The sequence below is a fragment of the Oreochromis niloticus genome, linkage group LG3, assembly GCF_001858045.2.
Source record: "Oreochromis niloticus isolate F11D_XX linkage group LG3, O_niloticus_UMD_NMBU, whole genome shotgun sequence".
NCBI lineage: Eukaryota > Metazoa > Chordata > Actinopteri > Cichliformes > Cichlidae > Oreochromis > Oreochromis niloticus.
The window spans coordinates 15128068-15149563 of NC_031967.2; the positions used below are offsets into that span (position 1 = coordinate 15128068).

The 21496-nt window shown below is 44.9% G+C and overlaps 1 protein-coding gene and 1 long non-coding RNA gene across 2 annotated transcripts in view; both read left to right on the forward strand.

Moving 5' to 3' along the window:
* Nucleotides 1-8991: 8991 nt before the first annotated feature.
* Nucleotides 8992-15506, forward strand: LOC109197630 (uncharacterized). Its single transcript, XR_002058723.2, has 3 exons — nucleotides 8992-9115; nucleotides 9371-9430; nucleotides 15394-15506. It is a non-coding gene; the product is annotated as an uncharacterized LOC109197630 (long non-coding RNA).
* Nucleotides 15507-19475: 3969 nt separating this feature from the next.
* LOC109200649 (mucin-2) overlaps nucleotides 19476-21496 on the forward strand; it is an 11202-nt gene continuing 9181 nt past the window's right edge. The window contains exon 1 of the mRNA XM_025900801.1: nucleotides 19476-19668. Within this exon, the coding sequence (XP_025756586.1) occupies nucleotides 19476-19668 (193 nt within the window). The remainder of the gene's footprint in view (nucleotides 19669-21496) is intronic.

The following is a 21496-nucleotide window of genomic DNA, read 5'->3' on the forward strand; positions in this document are numbered from 1 at the left end:
CTGCACATCATCTGTGAGGCTTTGCACCCCTGATGATCCACCAGGACAAACTCAGCAGTGTGTGAGGAAGAGGAGGAGGAAGAGCCAGCAGCAGCTGACAGATGGAGAGAATAGACAGACTGTTCCTGTTTGTGAAGGACTGCTAGGAAAGTTTAAAATAACTAATTGTCTGTCCTGAATCAGTCTTATTAGGTAATGTTCAAATAATTATATCATTCCAGAGTTTTCAGTGTGGGAGAAAGTACTGAGGGCCTTCAAGTTAAACACTATGAAAGGCAGCAACAAGTTTAATATTCAGAAACCTAAAGTATGTATCAGCAGCAAAATGGAGCTAAAAATAAATGTTTGTTTCAGTTCTATGAAGCTTTGAGTATTTTGGATTAGTAGTACTGCTGTGTTTGTTGTATCATATTGCTGTAATTGTTTATATGCTTTATATATTTTGAGGTAAGTTGATCTACAGTGTTACATGATATTCTATAAGGATGTTATGTGTTTGTATAGTTTCTGCCCAGTTTGACCCATTTAGCAGAAGTCAGCCTGTTTAAGGCTCTGATATCTATTCTGTATGACTTAAAGCAGTTATGACATGGTCTGATTTTATCACCCAATAAAGGAATATTTCATATATCAGTCTACTCTTCATTCTATCAGAAACAGTTATCACAGCTGGTACATTTTCTCTTCACACATATATGTAAGCATTGAGCCAAATTTAGTAATGCCAAAATATTAAACGAACAATATTTGTCTCTTATATATAATACATCTATATATACACTGTCAAAGATATTTGTCTATGAGTGAAGATTTAAGGTGACAGAAAATTTAAATAAATGCAAATTGAATCTTTACTGAAGTTCAATATTTGACACAGAGTTCAAGGTCACTGCTGTAATAATTAATAATGGTTAATATAATACTAACTTTAATATTGGCCATATTATATTTACATTACCAAAGTAAGATGACTTTAGTCTCATGAACAGCATTAGCTAACTGTTATTTATTAGCCAATTTTAAAGTTACTGTTCAGTACAGAAATGAAGCCCAACGATCATGTTTTTACAGTCCCGTTTTCTCAGCCTCAGATACTGAACAAATCACACAAAGCTCATGTGAAAACAAACAAATGAACAAAAGATTTTCTCCTTTATTTCTGTCAAACAATGCTGTATGAAACGTTTCCAGCTGTTAGTATCATGGTTGCTAGGCAATGTGGGCAGCACGATAGAGGTTAGACCGTCCCATTTCACAAGCCTTGCACTTCCGGCTTTAGCGGTCTTTGAGTACGCAGCCCTTGTGGACCGTTAAGGCTGCGTACTTTAAGGCTGCAGACCCTGAATTCGGATACAGCCATTGTCAGTTTATCCACACTCACTGCTGTGTCAAGATGCACCTGATTTCTGAGGGGGTCCTTGCTCTGATATGACTGTCTCGCGCCAAGGGGGAGCATTTGAAAATCGGACTATGATTCTGATTTTCCTCTTTTGGGTTAAATAAATCCAAATAAAATGTAACAAAGCTTTCCAGTGGGGCATGCAGCCTCCAACTCTCCTTATCCTCACTGTTACAAAAGCACCGGTTTAACTAAGAATTTTATTTTGGTTAAACACTTTTTCATGCGCAGGCACACACATACACACGGGCCGCCAAAAACAGCTGTCTAAAAACGTGACAGTTTTTGGTCAAAAAAAGTAAATTTTCTGTCTTAAAAATGACAAACTCAAACTATCACAAACATCCTATTCATCACCTTATTCCATCGCCATATTTTCATGATAATATTTTTTATTATTGATTATTAATGAGTTATAAAATGTCATAATTTTATGAAATTATGACTGCCATTTACTTCTATTACTTCTTTCATTACTTCCTAAGTAATAAATCATTTGATAAGGGGGGCATAAATCACTTGTTTGACATAAGGGTATTATTCCTCCTCACAGGCTGTTGGATGGTAGAGGCCAGGAGTGAGGGGCTAGGTGGCTTTGTTGGTTTAACAGGTGTGTGTTAGGTTATAGCACACATCTGTTATGACCTAAGATCAACATGATCTTAGGTTGTAACATGTGCACTCACGACCATTATGAAGATGTGATATCTGTGTCGTGCTCAGTGGTGACACTGACTCTGCAGAGTAGAAAAGCAGGGCCTTCACAGGAGGCCCCATCGGTTATGGTGATTCACCCCACGGAGGATTTTCCGCTAGACTAGTCTCCTAATGACACTCTACGCTTAGCCTTTGACCAAGTGATAAAAATTAATGGTCAGCTAGTGGTCCTTAACATGATACTGGCATAACTCATTTTGCAATGATTAGGGACCAACCGGATCATTGTAGGCAGATTGCTGGTCACATGGGATATGATAAAACACTAGAACGAATCATGGCCTGATTCTATTGGCTGGTTATCAGGGGGGATGTGCGCCAGTGTTGTGAATCTTGCCTAGAATGCCAGCTGATGAACCAGACAGCCATTCTGAGAGTGCTTTTACACCTGTTACCTTTAATGGAGGTCCCATTTGAGAGAGTTGCATCGAAATCATCTGCCATTTCATCGGATTACACAGGGATATCACTTTGTATTAATTTAATCACTTTGTATTATACGACCCACTATGAGCAAGCACGTTGGCGCCAGTGAATAGGAAAAACTCCCTTTTAACAGGAAGAAACCTCCGGCAGAACCAGGCTCAGGGAGGGGCGGCCATCTGCTGCAACTGGTTGGGGCGAGAGAAGGAAAACAGGATAAAAGACATGCTGTGGAAGAGAGACAGAGATTAATAACAAGTGTGATTCAATGCAGAGAGGTCTATTGACACATGATGAGTGAGAAAGGTGACTGAAAAAGAAATACTAAATGCATCATGGGAGTCCCCAGCAACCTACATCTATTGCAGCATAACTAAGGGAGGATTCAGGGTCACCTGATCCAGCCCTAATTATATGCTTTGGCAATAAGGAAAGTTTTAAGCCTAATCTTAAAAGTAGAGATAGTGTCTGTCTCCTGAATCCAAACTGTAAGCTGGTTCCACAGAAGAGGGGCCTGTGTTGTGTTGTTATGTGTCGTGTTGTACATAGTGCCGACGTGGGACAGTTTTCCAAATTCATTGTACTATTGTATTATGTATGACTGTGCAATGAATGAATAAAGAGTTACCGTATCTTATGTTAAGTGTTACAAGTTTAATGAGGTGTTTAACAAGCTGTGTGTGTGTGTGTGTGTGTGTGTGTGTGTGTGTGTGTGTGTGTCTGTGCGCGCGCGCATTCATGGCTGGGCCTGGGTCTGGGACTTACTGAGTGAAAACAGCAAAACATGTTTGGCAGAACAGTGCATTCAGATTATATTACTGATTGCAAACGTTGCCAGACAGGACAGGATTTTTTAAAAAGAATAAAAATAAAAAGTCCGAGCCCAGACAAATGCCACACAGAGCTCTAGTTGCGGATACATCTCTCATCACCCATTAGGAGGAGACTTTATGGTCAAAAGCTGCAAAGAAACCACTACTACGGAAAAGCAACAACCACAAGAGATTTGTTTGGACATTAGATCAGTGGAAATCTGTACTTTGGTCTAATGAGTCCAAATTTGACATCTTTGGTTCCACCTACTGTATCTTTGTACGATGCAGAAAAACTGAACAGATGGTCTCTACATGCATGGTTCCCACCGTAAAGCATAAAGGAGGAGGTGTGAAGGTGTGGGTGTGCTTTGCTGGTGACACTGTTGGGTATTTATTCAAAATTGAAGGCACACTGAACCAGCATGGCTACCACAGCATCCTACATCGACATGCCATCCCATCCGGTTTGTGTTTAGTTGGACCATCATTTATTTTTCAACAGGAAAATGACGCCAAACACACCTCCAGGCTGTGTAAGGGCTATTTGTCCAAGAAGGAGAGTGATGGAGTGCTGCACCAGAAGGCCTGGCCTTCAGTCACCTGACTGAAGACCCTAGCCCTCTGTTACGTAGGGCCCAAAATGGCCTCCGTACAAGAAAGTGGTAGCTCTAATATTGACCAGTAACACACCACCACACGCACACTGCACTGGGTTACACAAGATTTATTTGTTCTTTCTCCGGGTAAAACTACTGGCTGAAGACACAACTCTGGCCAGGAAGCCAAGGCCCAAAGCCACCGCGGTCAGGATTATTAGCCTTTTCAGGCCTGACTTCGTTCGAGGCTGGGTCTCCACATCACATCCTGGGAGCTAGAACTTCCCCAAAACTGGTCCAGTTTCCTTGTCAGGGGCACAGAGAGTCTCCAGTCCAGTGTTTGTTTTCCTGCCTCCCAGCACATCCACTCACATCCCAATAAAAATGAGTCCTCCCTCCAACATCCTCAGATTATTTTAAAAGCAAAACCAGGCCAGGTTAAAAATCTTTTCCTTTAAAATGTGCACACTTCCTCCTGGAGTCTCTGAGGCTTCCCTACTGCACCAGTGTCCCACAAAAAAAAAACAACGACCAACCCCACTTCCTGTTTCCTCTCCCCTTTATAGAGAAGGGCTCCAATCCTCGCCAATCAGCTGTTCCCTGTACTCAACTCTAAATAGCTGGCAGCTGGACTAGAGTAGAATCTCCACTCGCACATGGGTGTGGCCCACACTTCACATCAAACACCAAAAAAACACCAAAGCATGCAATTAAATACAAAACAAAATCTAAAGTGATACCAGCCTAAAAGCTTAGTGGGGGATTCTCTCCATCCTTTTCCACCATGCTATACTCTGTAACACCTCTGTGGCGTCAGTTTGAAAATGTCATGTCTGGGATGTGCGTGGTCTGCAAAGATGTTTTCTGCCCATTTCCTGACCCGGGAGCGGTGGAGATCCTGGTCGGAGGGAAGATCAGCACTAAACTGGTGCTTACACCCTAAATGGTTACAAGATTCTGACTTTATAAAATTCATAGGAGAACACATTGATCTATACTTCTCAATAAATAAAAATCAAACCAATGCAACCACCAGATGGGAAGCATTTAAAGCATATATTAGAGGACAAATGATAAGCTTCACCAGTTCTAAATTTTAGAAATTCAGACGGACAATGAATGAATTGGACTCTAAAATTAGAGAACTAGAGACAGAGATTATTAAAGACGATTCGAGATGAACAAAATAGGAGCTACTCACCCTTAAAGCAAAATATGAGGAGCTGTCCTTGTTTAAAGCTGAAGACAGTCTAATTAGATTGAAACACACTTTTTATGATCAGGGTGAAAAGCCAGGTAAATTGTTGGCCTGGCAGATTAAGAAGCTTGAATATGACAGGGCCATTAATACAATTAGGAACGAACGTGGAGAATTACTAACGGACCCCACAGAAATTAATGATACTTTTGTCTCATAAATCGCTATATAATTCAGACGTCTTACTTGACTCTGAATGCATAAATAGTTTCCTTGATGGCCTGACCATTCCTTGTATTTCTGAAGATACAAAAATTGCTTTGGAGAAGGATTTGGATCTGAATGATGTCTCTAATGCCATCACAAGCATGAAAGGAGGTAAAACAGCTGGCCCAGATGGGCTCCCGATAGATATTTATAAACTATTTAAAGAGAAAATAATAGCCCCATTGTTGGATGTGTATTTGGAATCCTTTAAAACAGGGAGTCTCCCTGTTTCATTATGAAATGCTCTGATCACTCTTATTCTACAGCCAGGCAAAGAGGCCACTAAACGAGGTTCATACAACCCATATTACTTAAATTCTGATGCAAAGATTATAGCAAAAGTTTTAGTGATGAGACTAGAAAGGGTACTACCTGCCATTATACATACGGACCAAAATGGTTTTGTGCAAAACCGACAGGGGTTTCACAATGTGAGGAGAGTTCTTAATATAATTTGAGCCTGTGAAGAGTTCCCAGACAATGCAATCTTATCTCTTGATGCAGAAAAAGCATTTGACCGAGTGGAATGGGCCTATATGCTTGAGGTGCTTAAACGATTTGGATTTGGTGAACATTTTTGTAGGTGGGTCAAATTAATACTTGTTGATAGTACTGCAATGATATCTGCTAATAACTTCATCTCTCACCCTTTTGAATTGTTTCGAGGTACGAGACAAGGGTCACCAATTTCACCTCTTCTTTTCGTTTTTGCCATGGAACCACTGGTGATAGGGGTTAGATCACACACCTCAATTCACAGCATTAAGACCATGGATATAGAACACAAGATAGCAATGTATGCTGATGATCCTATTTTGTTTCTATAACAGCTTGCAGAAACAATACCTGCTTTCTTGGAATTGATTAATCAATTTGGTACAATCTCCGGATTCAAAGTGAACAGAGAAAAATCATCAATTATGTTTTTAAATGGTAATGAGAGGAGGAAACCATTAGTATCCCAGTCATTTGTGAATGCCGCAGAAGGATTTCGATACTTGGGTATCAGAATAACTCCAACTATAAGCAAACTTAGTTCAACCAACTACGAACCCATGGTGGAAGAGATCAACAGATGGACAACATTGCCAGCATCTATACTAGAATAAACATAATAAAGATGACCATATTACCCAAATTCCTATATGCTTTTCAATCAATTCCACTAGCCCCGCCTCCTTCTTTTTTCCCCCAAACCAGAAAGCTTCTCTCTAATATTATTTGGAACAACAGGAAGCCAAGACTTAGACTCTCTCTCCTTTACTTGCCCTATGATAGGGGAGGGCTGCTCAGCTGAGGGCCACAAAGTTTTGGTTTTCTAAAGATGTTTTCTTGCCCTGGGTAGAAATTGAAAAACTGTCTGCAAAAGGTTTGCCGCTGGATAATTATTTATATTCAACACCACTTAAGAATTTAAAGAAAAATACTACTAATCCCTTTGTAAAAAAATTCTATTGTGGTTTGGCACACAGTTAAAAAATTACTGGATGATCCAATGGGGTTATCCTGTTTTTCCCCAATCTGGGGTAATGAGCTCTTTACTCTGGCACATAAGGACATGGGTTTTAAAATATGGTTGCATAAGGGCATAGTGAAAATACAAGATGTATATAAGGATCATAATCTTATGTCATTCAGTGAGTTGAGGGCAAAGTTTGATGTACCTCAGAAACACTTCTTCAAATACCTACAACTTAGAAGCTTTATTCTGGCTCGATTGAATAACTCAACACAGCAGCCCCCATTTTCCATCCTAGAAACACTTGTTACAAAAAATTGTTTTGGTAAAAGACTGGTCACTCAGTTTTATACCATGTTGTTTGAGAAGCATAGAGACACCTCAGACAATAAGAGACAGGAGTGGATACAAGACTTACAAGAAGATATTTCACCCATCGAGTGGAGTAAAATATGTTTAAAGGTTTCTTCTGCAGTAAAGTGATCCAGTGACTGTCCATCAAAGTGGAGTCACATTAGGACCCCATTCTCCTTTGGGCCCTGCCTCCAAACAGCCAAAAGTCAGTTGTTCGCGTGTGCGCGAAGCCTCTCCAAGCCCAGAGAGTTACCCTCAAGAGCATGCAAAGAAGACACTCTCATGTGCGTGATGACTTCTTTTTTGCTTGGCTACAGAGTTCACCTACGCAGATTGTTGAATTTGCCCACAGGAATGTAATCGTGTGACTGGCAATGAATACCTGCGATCATGCTTTTTCTTGAATGTGACTTATGACAATAGTGCATAGTTGAACCAGTTAGACCAAAAGTTATAGTGAGAAATTTGTCAAAGCATTTGGAAAAAAAATGTAAAAGGCTACAACGTAGACCTAAAGTTGCTGTTTTGTTTCTTTGTATTAAGACAGCTTTCTGAAAGCAGCATAGCAAATACTACATGTCAATAATTTTATAACACCTGGTTTGAGAAGGGATGAACTTGATACTTTAAACAATTACCACTGGTTTGTGGACTGCATTTGTGTTCACCATCATGAAAGAACTATGCTATTTATATCACGCCCTCTCTATCAGGTGCAGACAGACTTTAAAAGAACAACAAACTTGGTTCCAATCATGGAACTTCAAGAAAAGATTCATTGTTGCTCAGATAAGGAAATGTTGCTATGACTCCTGACACCTACTTGGCTCCGTTTGTATTTATGAGCCAGTGATAGAGAAAATACATGAATAAAAGCTCATGTTAAGCTGCACCAGTATTCTTAGATTTTTTTTTTTACTCTCGTTTCTTTCTTTATTCTTATTTTTTCACTCTTCAGCAGAACTATAATTTGAAAATATGAAATAAAACAATTACACATAAATACACCATAATTCAATAGTTTGGGCAGATGAGGCTGCAGAAAGTGCATTGTTAAAAACAACAAGGAAACTGCCATCATCTACTTTTGCAAAGCGTCCCCGTCTTGGCTCAGAAAAAAAAAGAAGTGAAAAGACCTAATCCAATCCAAAATCCATGTTCAGGTTTAATCAGGTCCATGCAGAGAACAGAAAGGAGATATTAAATGAATAAAATCAGTTTGGTAGAACATGTACTGCTGAGGCAACTTTAGAAAGATATGGCTTTGATACACACCAAAATTCAAGTTTCTTTTATTTAATTTTGCAATAGATGGTACTAACTTGATGAGTTTTTAGTTAACTGGAAAAATATGAGGAAATTTAACTGTGATGCTGTATGTGTTATCATAATACATCTTATTTTTTAATTAAAGTTTTGTATTACATGGCACAGTAAATGAACATAAAAAATACACTCGATAATAATCAAAGATGTCTTATTGCTTTAATCATGTTACATATCTTGCAGTTCTTCCAAATACTTTACACCCCACTAGAATTATGTATTTGTCTCTAAAATGCCTAGGAGTAACTCAGGTCACAAGCAAAAAGAAGGGAGAGGCTCTTATCTTGAGCCAAGAAACTTTCAGGTTGACAGCTTACAAACCTGTGAAGCCTGAAATGTGGCATTGTTCATCTTCAACGTGTGACAATCTTTTCTATCATCTCCCACATACGTCACTAGCCTCCATTATCCTGATATATATAAGGCCACAGGAAGTGTGGGCATAAGATTAAAAGGTTTACCAAAGCAGAGAGCTCAACTCTGCTGGCTTAGACCAAATAATTTAAAATTAACAGGAGATAAAAAGGAGAATTAATACATTTTCATCTTATCTCAGTTTCGGTAAGTACAATGAAACAGATTTTATGTACTGTGAATGTGACTTTTTGTATTTCACTAACTTGTTAAACTAATGCCAATGAATTATTTTACCAATATTATTTTAAAATAGTCATGCATTATTGTTTCATCATTAAGTATATAAAAAAGAGTACAATTAAAAATAAAACAAATGGTTTGCATTTTTGTGAAAATCTGTTTTACTAGATTTAAAACAATATTTCATCATAGCTCCTATTATTATTATTTTTTTTACAGATTTAACTGATTAAAGAATGGGGGATGGAATGATGATATCAATTTGTCTACTTCTAACAGGTGAGCTAAGTGATGTGGAACTTACTGTTGATACAAAATCAATTAACTGCTTTAGCATAGCAATGTCAAAATACTTATTTGAGCCTTAAAAATTTCATGAGGATTTGTCCTGCAGCTTAATGTTGATGATGGCTCATAAGGGCATTTGGGCTCTTTTAATAATGGCAACAAAATTTCCAACAACTTTAAAAAAGCAATATCATTGTCAGTGTAAAAGTGACTACATTAGAACATTATTTTTACAAAGAAAAAAAAATCACATATAACCGCAGATGTTCTATCAAAACATGGAGAGAAGTGAGATCTTTCATGTTCTATAATTAAGTTGGCCAGCCATCTATGCCAAATGGTGATATGAAGACTTGAAAGTTTAACCAAACTTCACTTTATGAAGTTTTACTCCGTGAATTGTCAAAAAGCAAATAAAATATTTATGGTACCATTTTTCTGTTACTTTATGGATTAAAGTTTTGCAGTTTTGCTACTGAAACTGTGAAATGTCCCATGACATTTATACTTCTAGTTGATAATAGAAAAAATATTGTGCTAAACAAAAATTAGATTTTTACTTTAGATTTTTACATTTGTACCTGATTTTAAATATGAGAAATTGTATGCCCTTTTCGTTTAATGAGAAATCTGTGACCCACATCTATACTTTGAGGAAAATTGTCATATAATGAAAGTGCAAGGTTGCGCAGCTTCATTAAATATACAGAATTTATAGTACAAAAAACAGCTAATTATCATTGGTCAGGTGGTAGGCACAAAGATTCGTATAGTTTGCCATCCACCTTTTTTCTTTAACATTTCTGTTCTATCCGTCTGTCAACAATGAACGACACGGACAACAATATGAGGACATAAAGGATTCAACATCAAATCTCTACATAATCCATGTTTCAACCACTGAAACATTTGACATGCTTAACTGTAGTAATTCCTGTTTAAATAAAGCCCATAATTATACTTAGTTTTAAATTAACTCCCTTTTTTGCCAGCATAAGAAAGTTAGCATTAAAATAAAATAAAATTAAAAAAAACATGCCAAAAGTGACAAAAAGAGAAAGAAATTAAGCTTAAATTCTGGCTGACCAGACCAATTCAGGCACACAGTGGAGGAAACAATTAAAAAACAATTAAAAAAACAACAAAAAAACAAATTAAATACCTAACTCAAGGAACAACAAAAAAAAGTTTAATAAGAACAACTCAAGTCACCCAATCAGGGATGGGAATTGAAAAGAATTTAGCAATTCCCATTCCGTTATCTTTATCATTTTAATTCCATTTCAATTCCTTATCGATTCCCTATCGATTCTCATTGGGTTCTTGGTGGCACCCTTTAAGAGTCACCATCATCTCTAAGCAGCATATAGAAGACATGACATTTGTGAAAATTATTTACGTGTTCTGTGGTCAAATGTTTGTGCATGCTCGGGAAGTATTTCATCTGTTGTGATCAGTGTTTGGGGATGGGAATCGGTTCTTGCAGAGAATCGGTTCCCAGCAGGGCTGGACTGGGACAAAAAATCGGCCTGGGCATTTTGACTAGAAACCAGCCCACCAGGGATTAAAGCCATAAAGCCTTTGAATGTAAACAAACACTGTTGGGACAGTGATGTACACTGCCCTGCTGGTATATGTATGATTTCTATACATTTTACGTCAGATAAAAACTTTGGTTAAGATTCAGATAATTATTTAATAAAAGCTAGGCATTTTAAATGAGAATAAGAAAGAAAAGTATTTCTTTGAGTCTCCCTTTCCTTGTTAATGCCCTACCTGCCCCCCTGGCAAAACTTTGCTAGACCCGCCCCTGCATAGTTACCAGCTGTCAGCTACTTAGAAAAGGATCCTGGTGTTATTTGTCTCTCAGAAACAGTTCGTAACTTCCCTTCAACTCATTCATGTCACCTAAAATGTAAACCTGTTTCTCCATCACCTGTTCAGCTGTGATGATTCAGTAAGGACATCTCCTGGTTTCATCTTCATGTTTCCCTCTCACCACATATCCAGACCAATATCACGACCAGCACCTTTTACGGCTGTGGCTCCAGCAAACATCAGCTGATACTAGAAAGTAATATTAAATAAATTCTAACAACAGCTGATCAAGCTTAAATATGCTGCTGTTGTTTAGCGCGACATCCGCTGGTTTCCTCTTTCTGGCGCAAAGTGGGAGATAAACAAACAAGAGAGACGGGGCCTGCGTCAGAAAAGCCGATCAGCTGATCATTGATCAGTTTCATGATTGAAGTAGCAACAGGAAAGGGAGCGGGAGAGAATGAGAGAAGAAGAGCCAGCTGACAGCGTAAAGACGTAGAATAACTCCAGCTTTGTCTCTTTTTCCATTCTAGCTGACAAACTGTGTTCCTTCTCAGCTCAATACGAAACGCGTAATATTTTCTCTGAATACGGGACGATTCCATTTTTTACAGGACGGTTGGAAACTCTACTAACTAACCTTATGAATAAAATACAGTTCACTATCAGTAACATTATAGCACCCACCCAGCTGTATAGAAACTCTGTCATGCTAGCTAGTACGCGGTAAGTACGAGTTATCAGTATGCCTGATGGCCAGTTGAGCTATGGTTCCCAGTAGTCCAACTCCTTGGAATCGTTAGTCTGCCCGCCTATCGATCCTCTTTCTCGATCCTTGCACTCTCGCTACGGTTAGCTGATTTCAGTTCATGTTTGGGATTTCAGGAAGTAAGCAGTGGCGCAGTTTACAGCGTGGATGTGGACTTACTTTTATTTATATTGCACAAAAAGATGAGAGCGCAGTGCTAAAGTGGATACTGCTCCGGGACAGAAACAACTCCGTTAAACTGTTAACACAACTTCGACTCTTCACCTGCACAGACAACATGCCAACGCTAAGCTAGCCAAGAACTCAGAGTGATGATAAAGCTGAGTAAATGCTGACCCCAACCCAGCACCGATAAAGTGAGCTGTGAGGATGGTTTGTCAGGTAGGATGGATTCCCAGAACACCGTCATTTGTGGTGAAGCTGCTTCAATAGGTAACAAACTAATGAGTAGTCAGACTGCAGCTTCTGTTTCTAATTGTTTATGTTTATTAAGGAGAATCACTGTGGCCATCGCTTGGTGTTGATCGCAAAGTCTCTTTGTGCGGATTTCGTCTTTGATTTGTGCTGTCAGCTTTCTCTTTATGCCTAAATACTAAGACAAAGATGAGACTGTCTTTCAGGTCGTTTTGCAGAGTAACATGAAAGTACTGTAACGAGTAGTATAACAAATGTCTTTCTCCTGGGTGTAATTAAGTATCGTACTGCATTACTTTTAACAAAAGTGTTCTGTGTAATATCTGTGATAACTTTTTATACTTTACTTTTTTTGAGTCATGACGCCAAAACTGATCACAATAAAGAGGGGAAATACCTCCAACATGGACAAACATTTGACCATGCAGCATGCAAGTAATTTGCATAAATGTAATGTATTTAATATGCTGCTTAGAGATGAGATGGTTGTTACTCTCAATGTGGAGCCATGGAATCGAATTGATAAGTGTTATTGATAATGGAATCGGAATCGCTAAATTCTTATCAATTCCCATTCTTATCAGTGTTGGGGTCATTACTTAAAAAATAGTAATGTATTACATATATTACACAGAACATTTTATATAAAAGAATACTTAATGTATACTTAAAGTAATTAACTAACTTCATGCAGTACAGCACTTAATCATTCCCAAGAGGAAGTATTTTGTTGTAGTACTCTTTACATTACTTTTGCGTTTCTCTGTAAAATGACTTGAAACATGTTGTAACATAACATTTAACAACATAAAACTACACCGCTAAAAAAACAAATAAAGGGAACACAAAAATAGGACATCTCAGATCTGAATGAAAGAAATATTCTTACTAAATACTTTGTTTTTTACATGGTTGAATATGCTGACAACAAAATCACACAAAAAGTATCAATGGAAATCAAATGTAGCAAACCATGAAGATATGGATTTGGAGTCACACTCAAAATTAAAGTAGAAAAACCGACTACAGGAAGATCCAACTTTGATGTAATGTCCTTAAAACACATCAAATGAGGCTCAGTAGTGTGTGTGGCCTCCACGTGCCTGTATGACCTCCCTACAGCACCTGCTCCTGATGAGGTGGTGGGTAGTCTCCTGAGGGATCTCCTCCCAGACCCGGGCTAAAGCATCCGCCAACTCCTGGACAGTCTGTAGTGCAACGTGGCATTGGTGGATGGAGTGAGACATGATGTCCCAGACGTGCTCAATTGGATTCATGTCTGGGGAACAGAGAGGCCAGTTCATAGCATCAATGCCTTCGTCTTGCAGGAACTGCTGACACACTCCAGCCACATGAGGTCTAGCATTGTCTTGCATTAGGAGGAACCCAGGGCCAACCGCAGCAACGTATGGTCTCACAACGGGTCTGAGGATCTCATCTTGGTACCTAATGGCAGTCAGGCTACCTCTGGTGAGCACATGGAGGGCTGTGCGGCCCCCCCCAAAAAATGCCATCCCACACCATTACTGACCCACTGCCAAACTGGTCATGCTGGAGGATGTTGCAGGCAGAAGAACGTTCTCAATGGCGTCTCCAGACTCTGTCACATCCGTCACATGTGCTCAGTGTGAACCTGCTTTCATTTGTGAAGAGCACAGGGCGCCGGTGGCGAAGTCGCCAATCTTGGTGTTCTCTGGCAAATCCCAAATGTTGTGCTTACATCCAGTGTTGGGATGTAAGCACAACCCCCACTTGTGGACGTCGGGCCCTCATGCCACCCTCATGGAGTCTGTTTCTGACTGTTTGAGCAGACACATGCAAATTTGTGGCCTGTTGGAGGTCATTTTTTCAGGGCTTTGGCAGTGCTCCTCCTGTTCCTCTTTGCACAAAGGCAGAGGTAGTGGTCCTGCTGCTGGGTTGTTGCCCTCCTACGGCCTCCACCACATCTCCTGATGTACTGGCCTGTCTCCTGATAGCGCTCCATGCTCTGGAAACAACGCTGACAGACACAGCAAACCTTCTTGCCACAGCTCGCATTGTTGTGCCATCCTAGATGAGCTGCACTACCTGAGCCACTTGTGTGGGTTGTAGACTGAGTCTCATGCTACCACTAGAGTGAAATCAAAGCCAGCATACAGAGAAGTAGTCTGTGATCACCAACTGAAGAACCACTCCTTTATTGGGGATGTCTTGCTGCCTGCCTATAATTTCCACCTGTCGTCTATTCCATTTGCACAACAGCATGTGAAACTGATTGTCAGTCAGTGTACTTTCCTAAGTGGACAGTTTGATTTCAAAGAAATGTGATTGACTAGGAGTTACATTGTGTTGTTTAAGTTTTCCCTTTATGTTTTTGAGCATTGTATATATGTTCCCACACACCAAACTAATCCCTATCATAATGAGATAACAAATGATCTTTTTCTTTGTATTTATGTATAAACACAAAGCCAATAGCATAAAGCAAAGATGGAAAACCAGCACAAAGGGATCGCTACAGCGATTCTACTGTAAAAACATGAACAGGTAGATATGAAGGCCACAGTCTGACTGCTCATGACTGCTTTTGTTACCTGTTGAAATACAGGGTCTGGCTGCTGGATTTGCGTCAGCATTCACTCTTCTTTAAAAGCAGTCTGGGTTTTACTGTACGAATTATTTAGATGCAAAGATTATGTTAGATTACTTGAGTGGATATTTTATATGACACAATATCATTGCAGAAAATCGTTTAAACTGTTGGTGCAGTAAATTCATGACACATATTTGCATTGGGAAGAGATCAATACTATACATAATGGACTGATTTGGGAATGGTTTCTCAGATTAATTTAAAGTAAATTTATGTGTATACTTGTACATAGATGTAAACATGTATACATGTATATTGAACAGTATGGCAAGTCTTTACACAGTAGCACAAATAACAAATTAATTCAAATAACTACCACAGCCGCAACAATGGCAACGACAGCTACACCGACAACCACGACTGCAGCTCCAACAACCACAACAGCCGCACCAACAACAACGACTGCAGAACCGACAACCACAACTGCAGCTCCGACAACCACAACTGCAGCTCCGCCAACCACAACAGCCGCACCAACAACCACGACAGCTGCACCGACAACCACGACAGCTGCACCGACAACCACAACAGCCGCACCAACAACCACGACAGCCGCACCGACAACCACGACAGCCGCACCGACAACCACGACTGCAGCACCGACAACCACAACAGCCGCACCAACAACAACGACTGCAGAACCGACAACCACAACTGCAGCTCCAACAACCACAACAGCCGCACCAACAACCACGACAGCCGCACCAACAACCACGACAGCTGCACCGACAACCACAACAGCCGCACCGACAACCACGACAGCCGCACCGACAACCACGACTGCAGCTCCAACAACCACGACAGCTGCACCGACAACCACGACAGCCGCACCGACAACCACGACTGCAGCTCCAACAACCACAACAGCTGCACCAACAACAACGACTGCAGAACCGACAACCACGACTGCACCTCCAACAACCACAACAGCCGCACCAACAACCACGACAGCTGCACCGACAACCACGACAGCCGCACCAACAACCACGACAGCCGCACCGACAACCACGACAGCCGCACCAACAACCACGACAGCCGCACCGACAACCACGACTGCAGCTCCGACAACCACGACAGCTGCACCGACAACCACGACAGCCGCACCGACAACCACGACTGCAGCACCGACAACCACGACTGCAGCTCCGACAACCACGACAGCCGCACCGACAACCACGACTGCAGCTCCGACAACCACGACTGCAGCTCCGACAACCACGACAGCCGCACCGACAACCACGACAGCCGCACCGACAACCACGACAGCCGCACCGACAACCGCGACTGCAGCTCCAACAACAACGACTGCAGAACTGACAACCACTACTGCAGCTCCAACAACCACGACAGCCGCACCGACAACCACGACTGCAGCTCCAACAACCACAACAGCCGCACCGACACCACGACAGCCGCACCGACAACCACGACTGCAGCTCCAACAACCACGACAGCCGCACCGACAACCACGACAACCGCACCGACAACCACGACAGCCGCACCGACAACCACGACTGCAGCTCCAACAACCACGACAGCCGCACCGACAACAACGACTGCAGAACCGACAACCACTACTGCATCTCCAACAACCACGACAGGCGCACCGACAACCACGACTGCAACTCCAACTACCACGACAGCCGCACCGACAACAACGACCGTAGCTCCTACAACCACGACAGCCGCACCTACAACCACGACCGGAACTCCAACTACCACGACAGCCGCACCAACAACAACGACTGCAGAACCAACAACCACTACTGCAGCTCCAACAACCACGACAGCCGCACCGACAACCACGACTGCAGAACCAACAACCACTACTGCAGCTCCAACAACCACGACAGCCGCACCGACAACCACGACTGCAGCTCCAACAACCACAACAGCCGCACCAACAACCACGACAGCCGCACCGACAACCACGACTGCAGCTCCAACAACCACAACAGCCGCACCAACAACCACGACAGCCGCACCAACAACCACGACAGCCGCACCAACAACCACGACTGCAGCTCCAACAACCACAACAGCCGCACCAACAACAACGACTGCAGAACCGACAACCACTACTGCAGCTCCAACAACCACGACAGCCGCACCGACAACCCGACTGCAGCTCCAACAACCACAACAGCCGCACCGACAACCACGACTGCAGCTCCAACAACCACGACAGCCGCACCGACAACCACGACTGCAGCTCCAACAACCACAACAGCCGCACCAACAACAACGACTGCAGAACCGACAACCACTACTGCAGCTCCAACAACCACGACAGCCGCACCGACAACCACGACTGCAGCTCCAACAACGACAACAGCCGCACCAACAACCACGACAGCCGCACCGACAACCACAACTGCAGCTCCAACAACCACGACAGCTGCACCGACAACCACGACAGCTGCACCGACAACAACGAGTGCAGAACCGACAACCACTACTGCAGCTCCAACAACCACGACAGCCGCACCTACAACCACGACTGCAGCTCCAACAACCACGACAGCCGCACCGACAACCACGACTGCAGCTCCAACAACCACGACAGCCGCACCGACAACCACGACAGCCGCACCGACAACCACGACAGCCGCACCTACAACCACGACAGCCGCACCGACAACCACAACTGCAGCTCCGACAACCACCACAGCCGCACCGACAACCACGACAGCTGCACCGACAACCACGACTGCAGCTCCGACAACCACGACAGCCGCACCGACAACCACGACAGCCGCACCGACAACCACCACAGCCGCACCGACAACCACGACAGCCGCACCGACAACCACGACAGCCGCACCGACAACCACGACAGCCGCACCGACAACCACGACAGCCGCACCGACAACAACGACTGCAGAACCGACAACCACTACTGCAGCTCCAACAACCACGACAGCCGCACCGACAACCACGACTGCAGCTCCCACAACCACGACAGCTGCACCGACAACCACGACTGCAGCTCCCACAACCACGACAGCCGCACCGACAACCACGACAGCCGCACCGACAACCTCGACAGCCGCACCGACAACAACGACTGCAGAACCGACAACCACTACTGCAGCTCCTACAACCACGACAGCCGCACCGACAACCACGACTGCAGCTCCCACAACCACGACAGCCGCACCGACAACCACGACAGCCGCACCGACAACCACGACAGCCGCACCGACAACCACGACTGCAGCTCCCACAACCACGACAGCCGCACCGACAACCACGACAGCTGCACCGACAACCACGACTGCAGCTCCAACACCACGACAGCCGCACCGACAACCACGACAGCCGCACCGACAACCACGACAGCCGCACCGACAACCACGACAGCCGCACCGACAACCACGACAGCCGCACCGACAACCACGACTGCAGCTCCAACAACCACAACAGCCGCACCGACAACCACGACAGGCGCACCGACAACCACGACCGGAACTCCAACTACCACGACAGCCGCACCAACAACAACGACTGCAGAACCAACAACCACTACTGCAGCTCCAACAACCACGACAGCCGCACCGACAACCACGACTGCAGAACCAACAACCACTACTGCAGCTCCAAAACCACGACAGCCGCACCGACAACCACGACTGCAGCTCCAACAACCACACAGCCGCACCAACAACCACGACAGCCGCACCGACAACCACGACTGCAGCTCCAACAACCACAACATCCGCACCGACAACCACGACTGCAGCTCCAACAACCACAACAGCCGCACCAACAACAACGACTGCAGAACCGACAACCACTACTGCAGCTCCAACAACCACGACAGCCGCACCGACAACCACGACTGCAGCTCCAACAACGACAACAGCCGCACCGACAACACGACTGCAGCTCCAACACCACGACAGCCGCACCGACAACCACGACTGCAGCTCCAACACCACAACAGCCGCACCAACAAACGACTGCAGAACCGACAACCACTACTGCAGCTCCAACAACCACGACAGCCGCACCGACAACCACGACTGCAGCTCCAACAACCACAACAGCCGCACCAACAACCACGACAGCCGCACCGACAACCACAACTGCAGCTCCAACAACCACGACAGCTGCACCGACAACCACGACAGCTGCACCGACAACAACGACTGCAGAACCGACAACCACTACTGCAGCTCCAACAACCACGACAGCCGCACCGACAACCACGACTGCAGCTCCAACAACCACGACAGCCGCACCGACAACCACGACAGCCGCACCGACAACCACGACAGCCGCACCGACAACCACGACAGCCCGCACCGACAACCACGACAGCCGCACCGACAACCACGACTGCAGCTCCAACAACCACAACAGCCGCACCGACAACAACGACTGCAGAACCGACAACCACTATGCATCTCCAACAACCACGACAGGCGCACCGACACCACGACCGCAACTCCAACTACCACGACAGCCGCACCGACAACAACGACCGTAGCTCCTACAACCACGACAGCCGCACCTACAACCACGACCGGAACTCCAACTACCACGACAGCCGCACCAACAACAACGACTGCAGAACCAACAACCACTACTGCAGCTCCAACAACCACGACAGCCGCACCGACAACCACGACTGCAGAACCAACAACCACTACTGCAGCTCCAACAACCACGACAGCCGCACCGACAACCACGACTGCAGCTCCAACAACCACAACAGCCGCACCAACAACAACGACTGCAGAACCGACAACCACTCCTGCAGCTCCAACAACCACGACAGCCGCACCGACAACCACGACTGCAGCTCCAACAACCACAACAGCCGCACCAACAACCACGACAGCCGCACCGACAACCACAACTGCAGCTCCAACAACCACGACAGCTGCACCGACAACCACGACAGCTGCACCGACAACAACGACTGCAGAACGACAACCACTACTGCAGCTCCAACAACCACGACAGCCGCACCGACAACCACGACTGCAGCTCCAACAACCACGACAGCCGCCCCGACAACCACGACAGCCGCACCGACAACCACGACTGCAGCTCCAACAACCACAACAGCCGCACCGACAACAACGACTGCAGAACGACAACCACTACTGCAGCTCCAACAACACGACAGCCGCACCGACAACCACGACTGCAGCTCCAACAACCACAACAGCCGCACCAACAACCACGACAGCCGCACCGACAACCACGACAGCCACACCAACAACCACGACTGCAGCTCCAACAACCACAACAGCCGCACCAACAACAACGACTGCAGAACCGACAACCACTACTGCAGCTCCAACAACCACGACAGCCGCACCGACAACCACGACTGCAGCTCCAACAACGACAACAGCCGCACCGACAACCACGACTGCAGCTCCAACAACCACGACAGCCGCACCGACAACCACGACTGCAGCTCCAACAATCACAACAGCCGCACCAACAACCACGACTGCAGAACCGACAACCACTACTGCAGCTCCAACAACCACGACAGCCGCACCGACAACCACGACTGCAGCTCCAACAACCACAACAGCGCACCAACAACCACGACAGCCGCACCGACAACCACAACTGCAGCTCCAACAACCACGACAGCTGCACCGACAACCACGACAGCTGCACCGACAACAACGACTGCAGAACCGACAACCACTACTGCAGCTCCAACAACCACGACAGCCGCACCGACAACCACGACTGCAGCTCCAACAACCACGACAGCCGCACCGACAACCACGACAGCCGCACCGACAACCACGACTGCAGAACCGACAACCACTACTGCAGCTCCTACAACCACGACAGCCGCACCGACAACCACGACCGCAACTCCAACTACCACGACAGCCGCACCAACAACAACGACTGTAGCTCCTACAACCACGACAGCCGCACCTACAACCACGACCGCAACTCCAACTACCACGACAGCCGCACCACAACAACGACTGCAGAACCGACAACCACAACAGCTGCACCGACAACCACTACAGCCGCACCGACAACAACGACTGCAGAACCGACAACCACTACTGCAGCTCCAACAACCACGACAGCCGCACGACAACCACGACTGCAGCTCCAACAACCACGACAGCCGCACCGACAACCACGACAGCCGCACCGACAACCACAACTGCAGCTCCAACAACCACGACAGCTGCACGACAACCACGACTGCAGCTCCAAAACCACGACAGCCGAACCGACAACCACTACTGCAGCTCCAACAACCACGACAGCCGCACCGACAACCACGACTGCAGCTCCAACAACCACGACAGCCGCACCGACAACACGACTGCAGAACCGACAACCACTACTGCAGCTCCAACAACCACGACAGCCGCACGACAACCAGACTGCAGCTCCAATAACCACGACAGCCGAACCGACAACC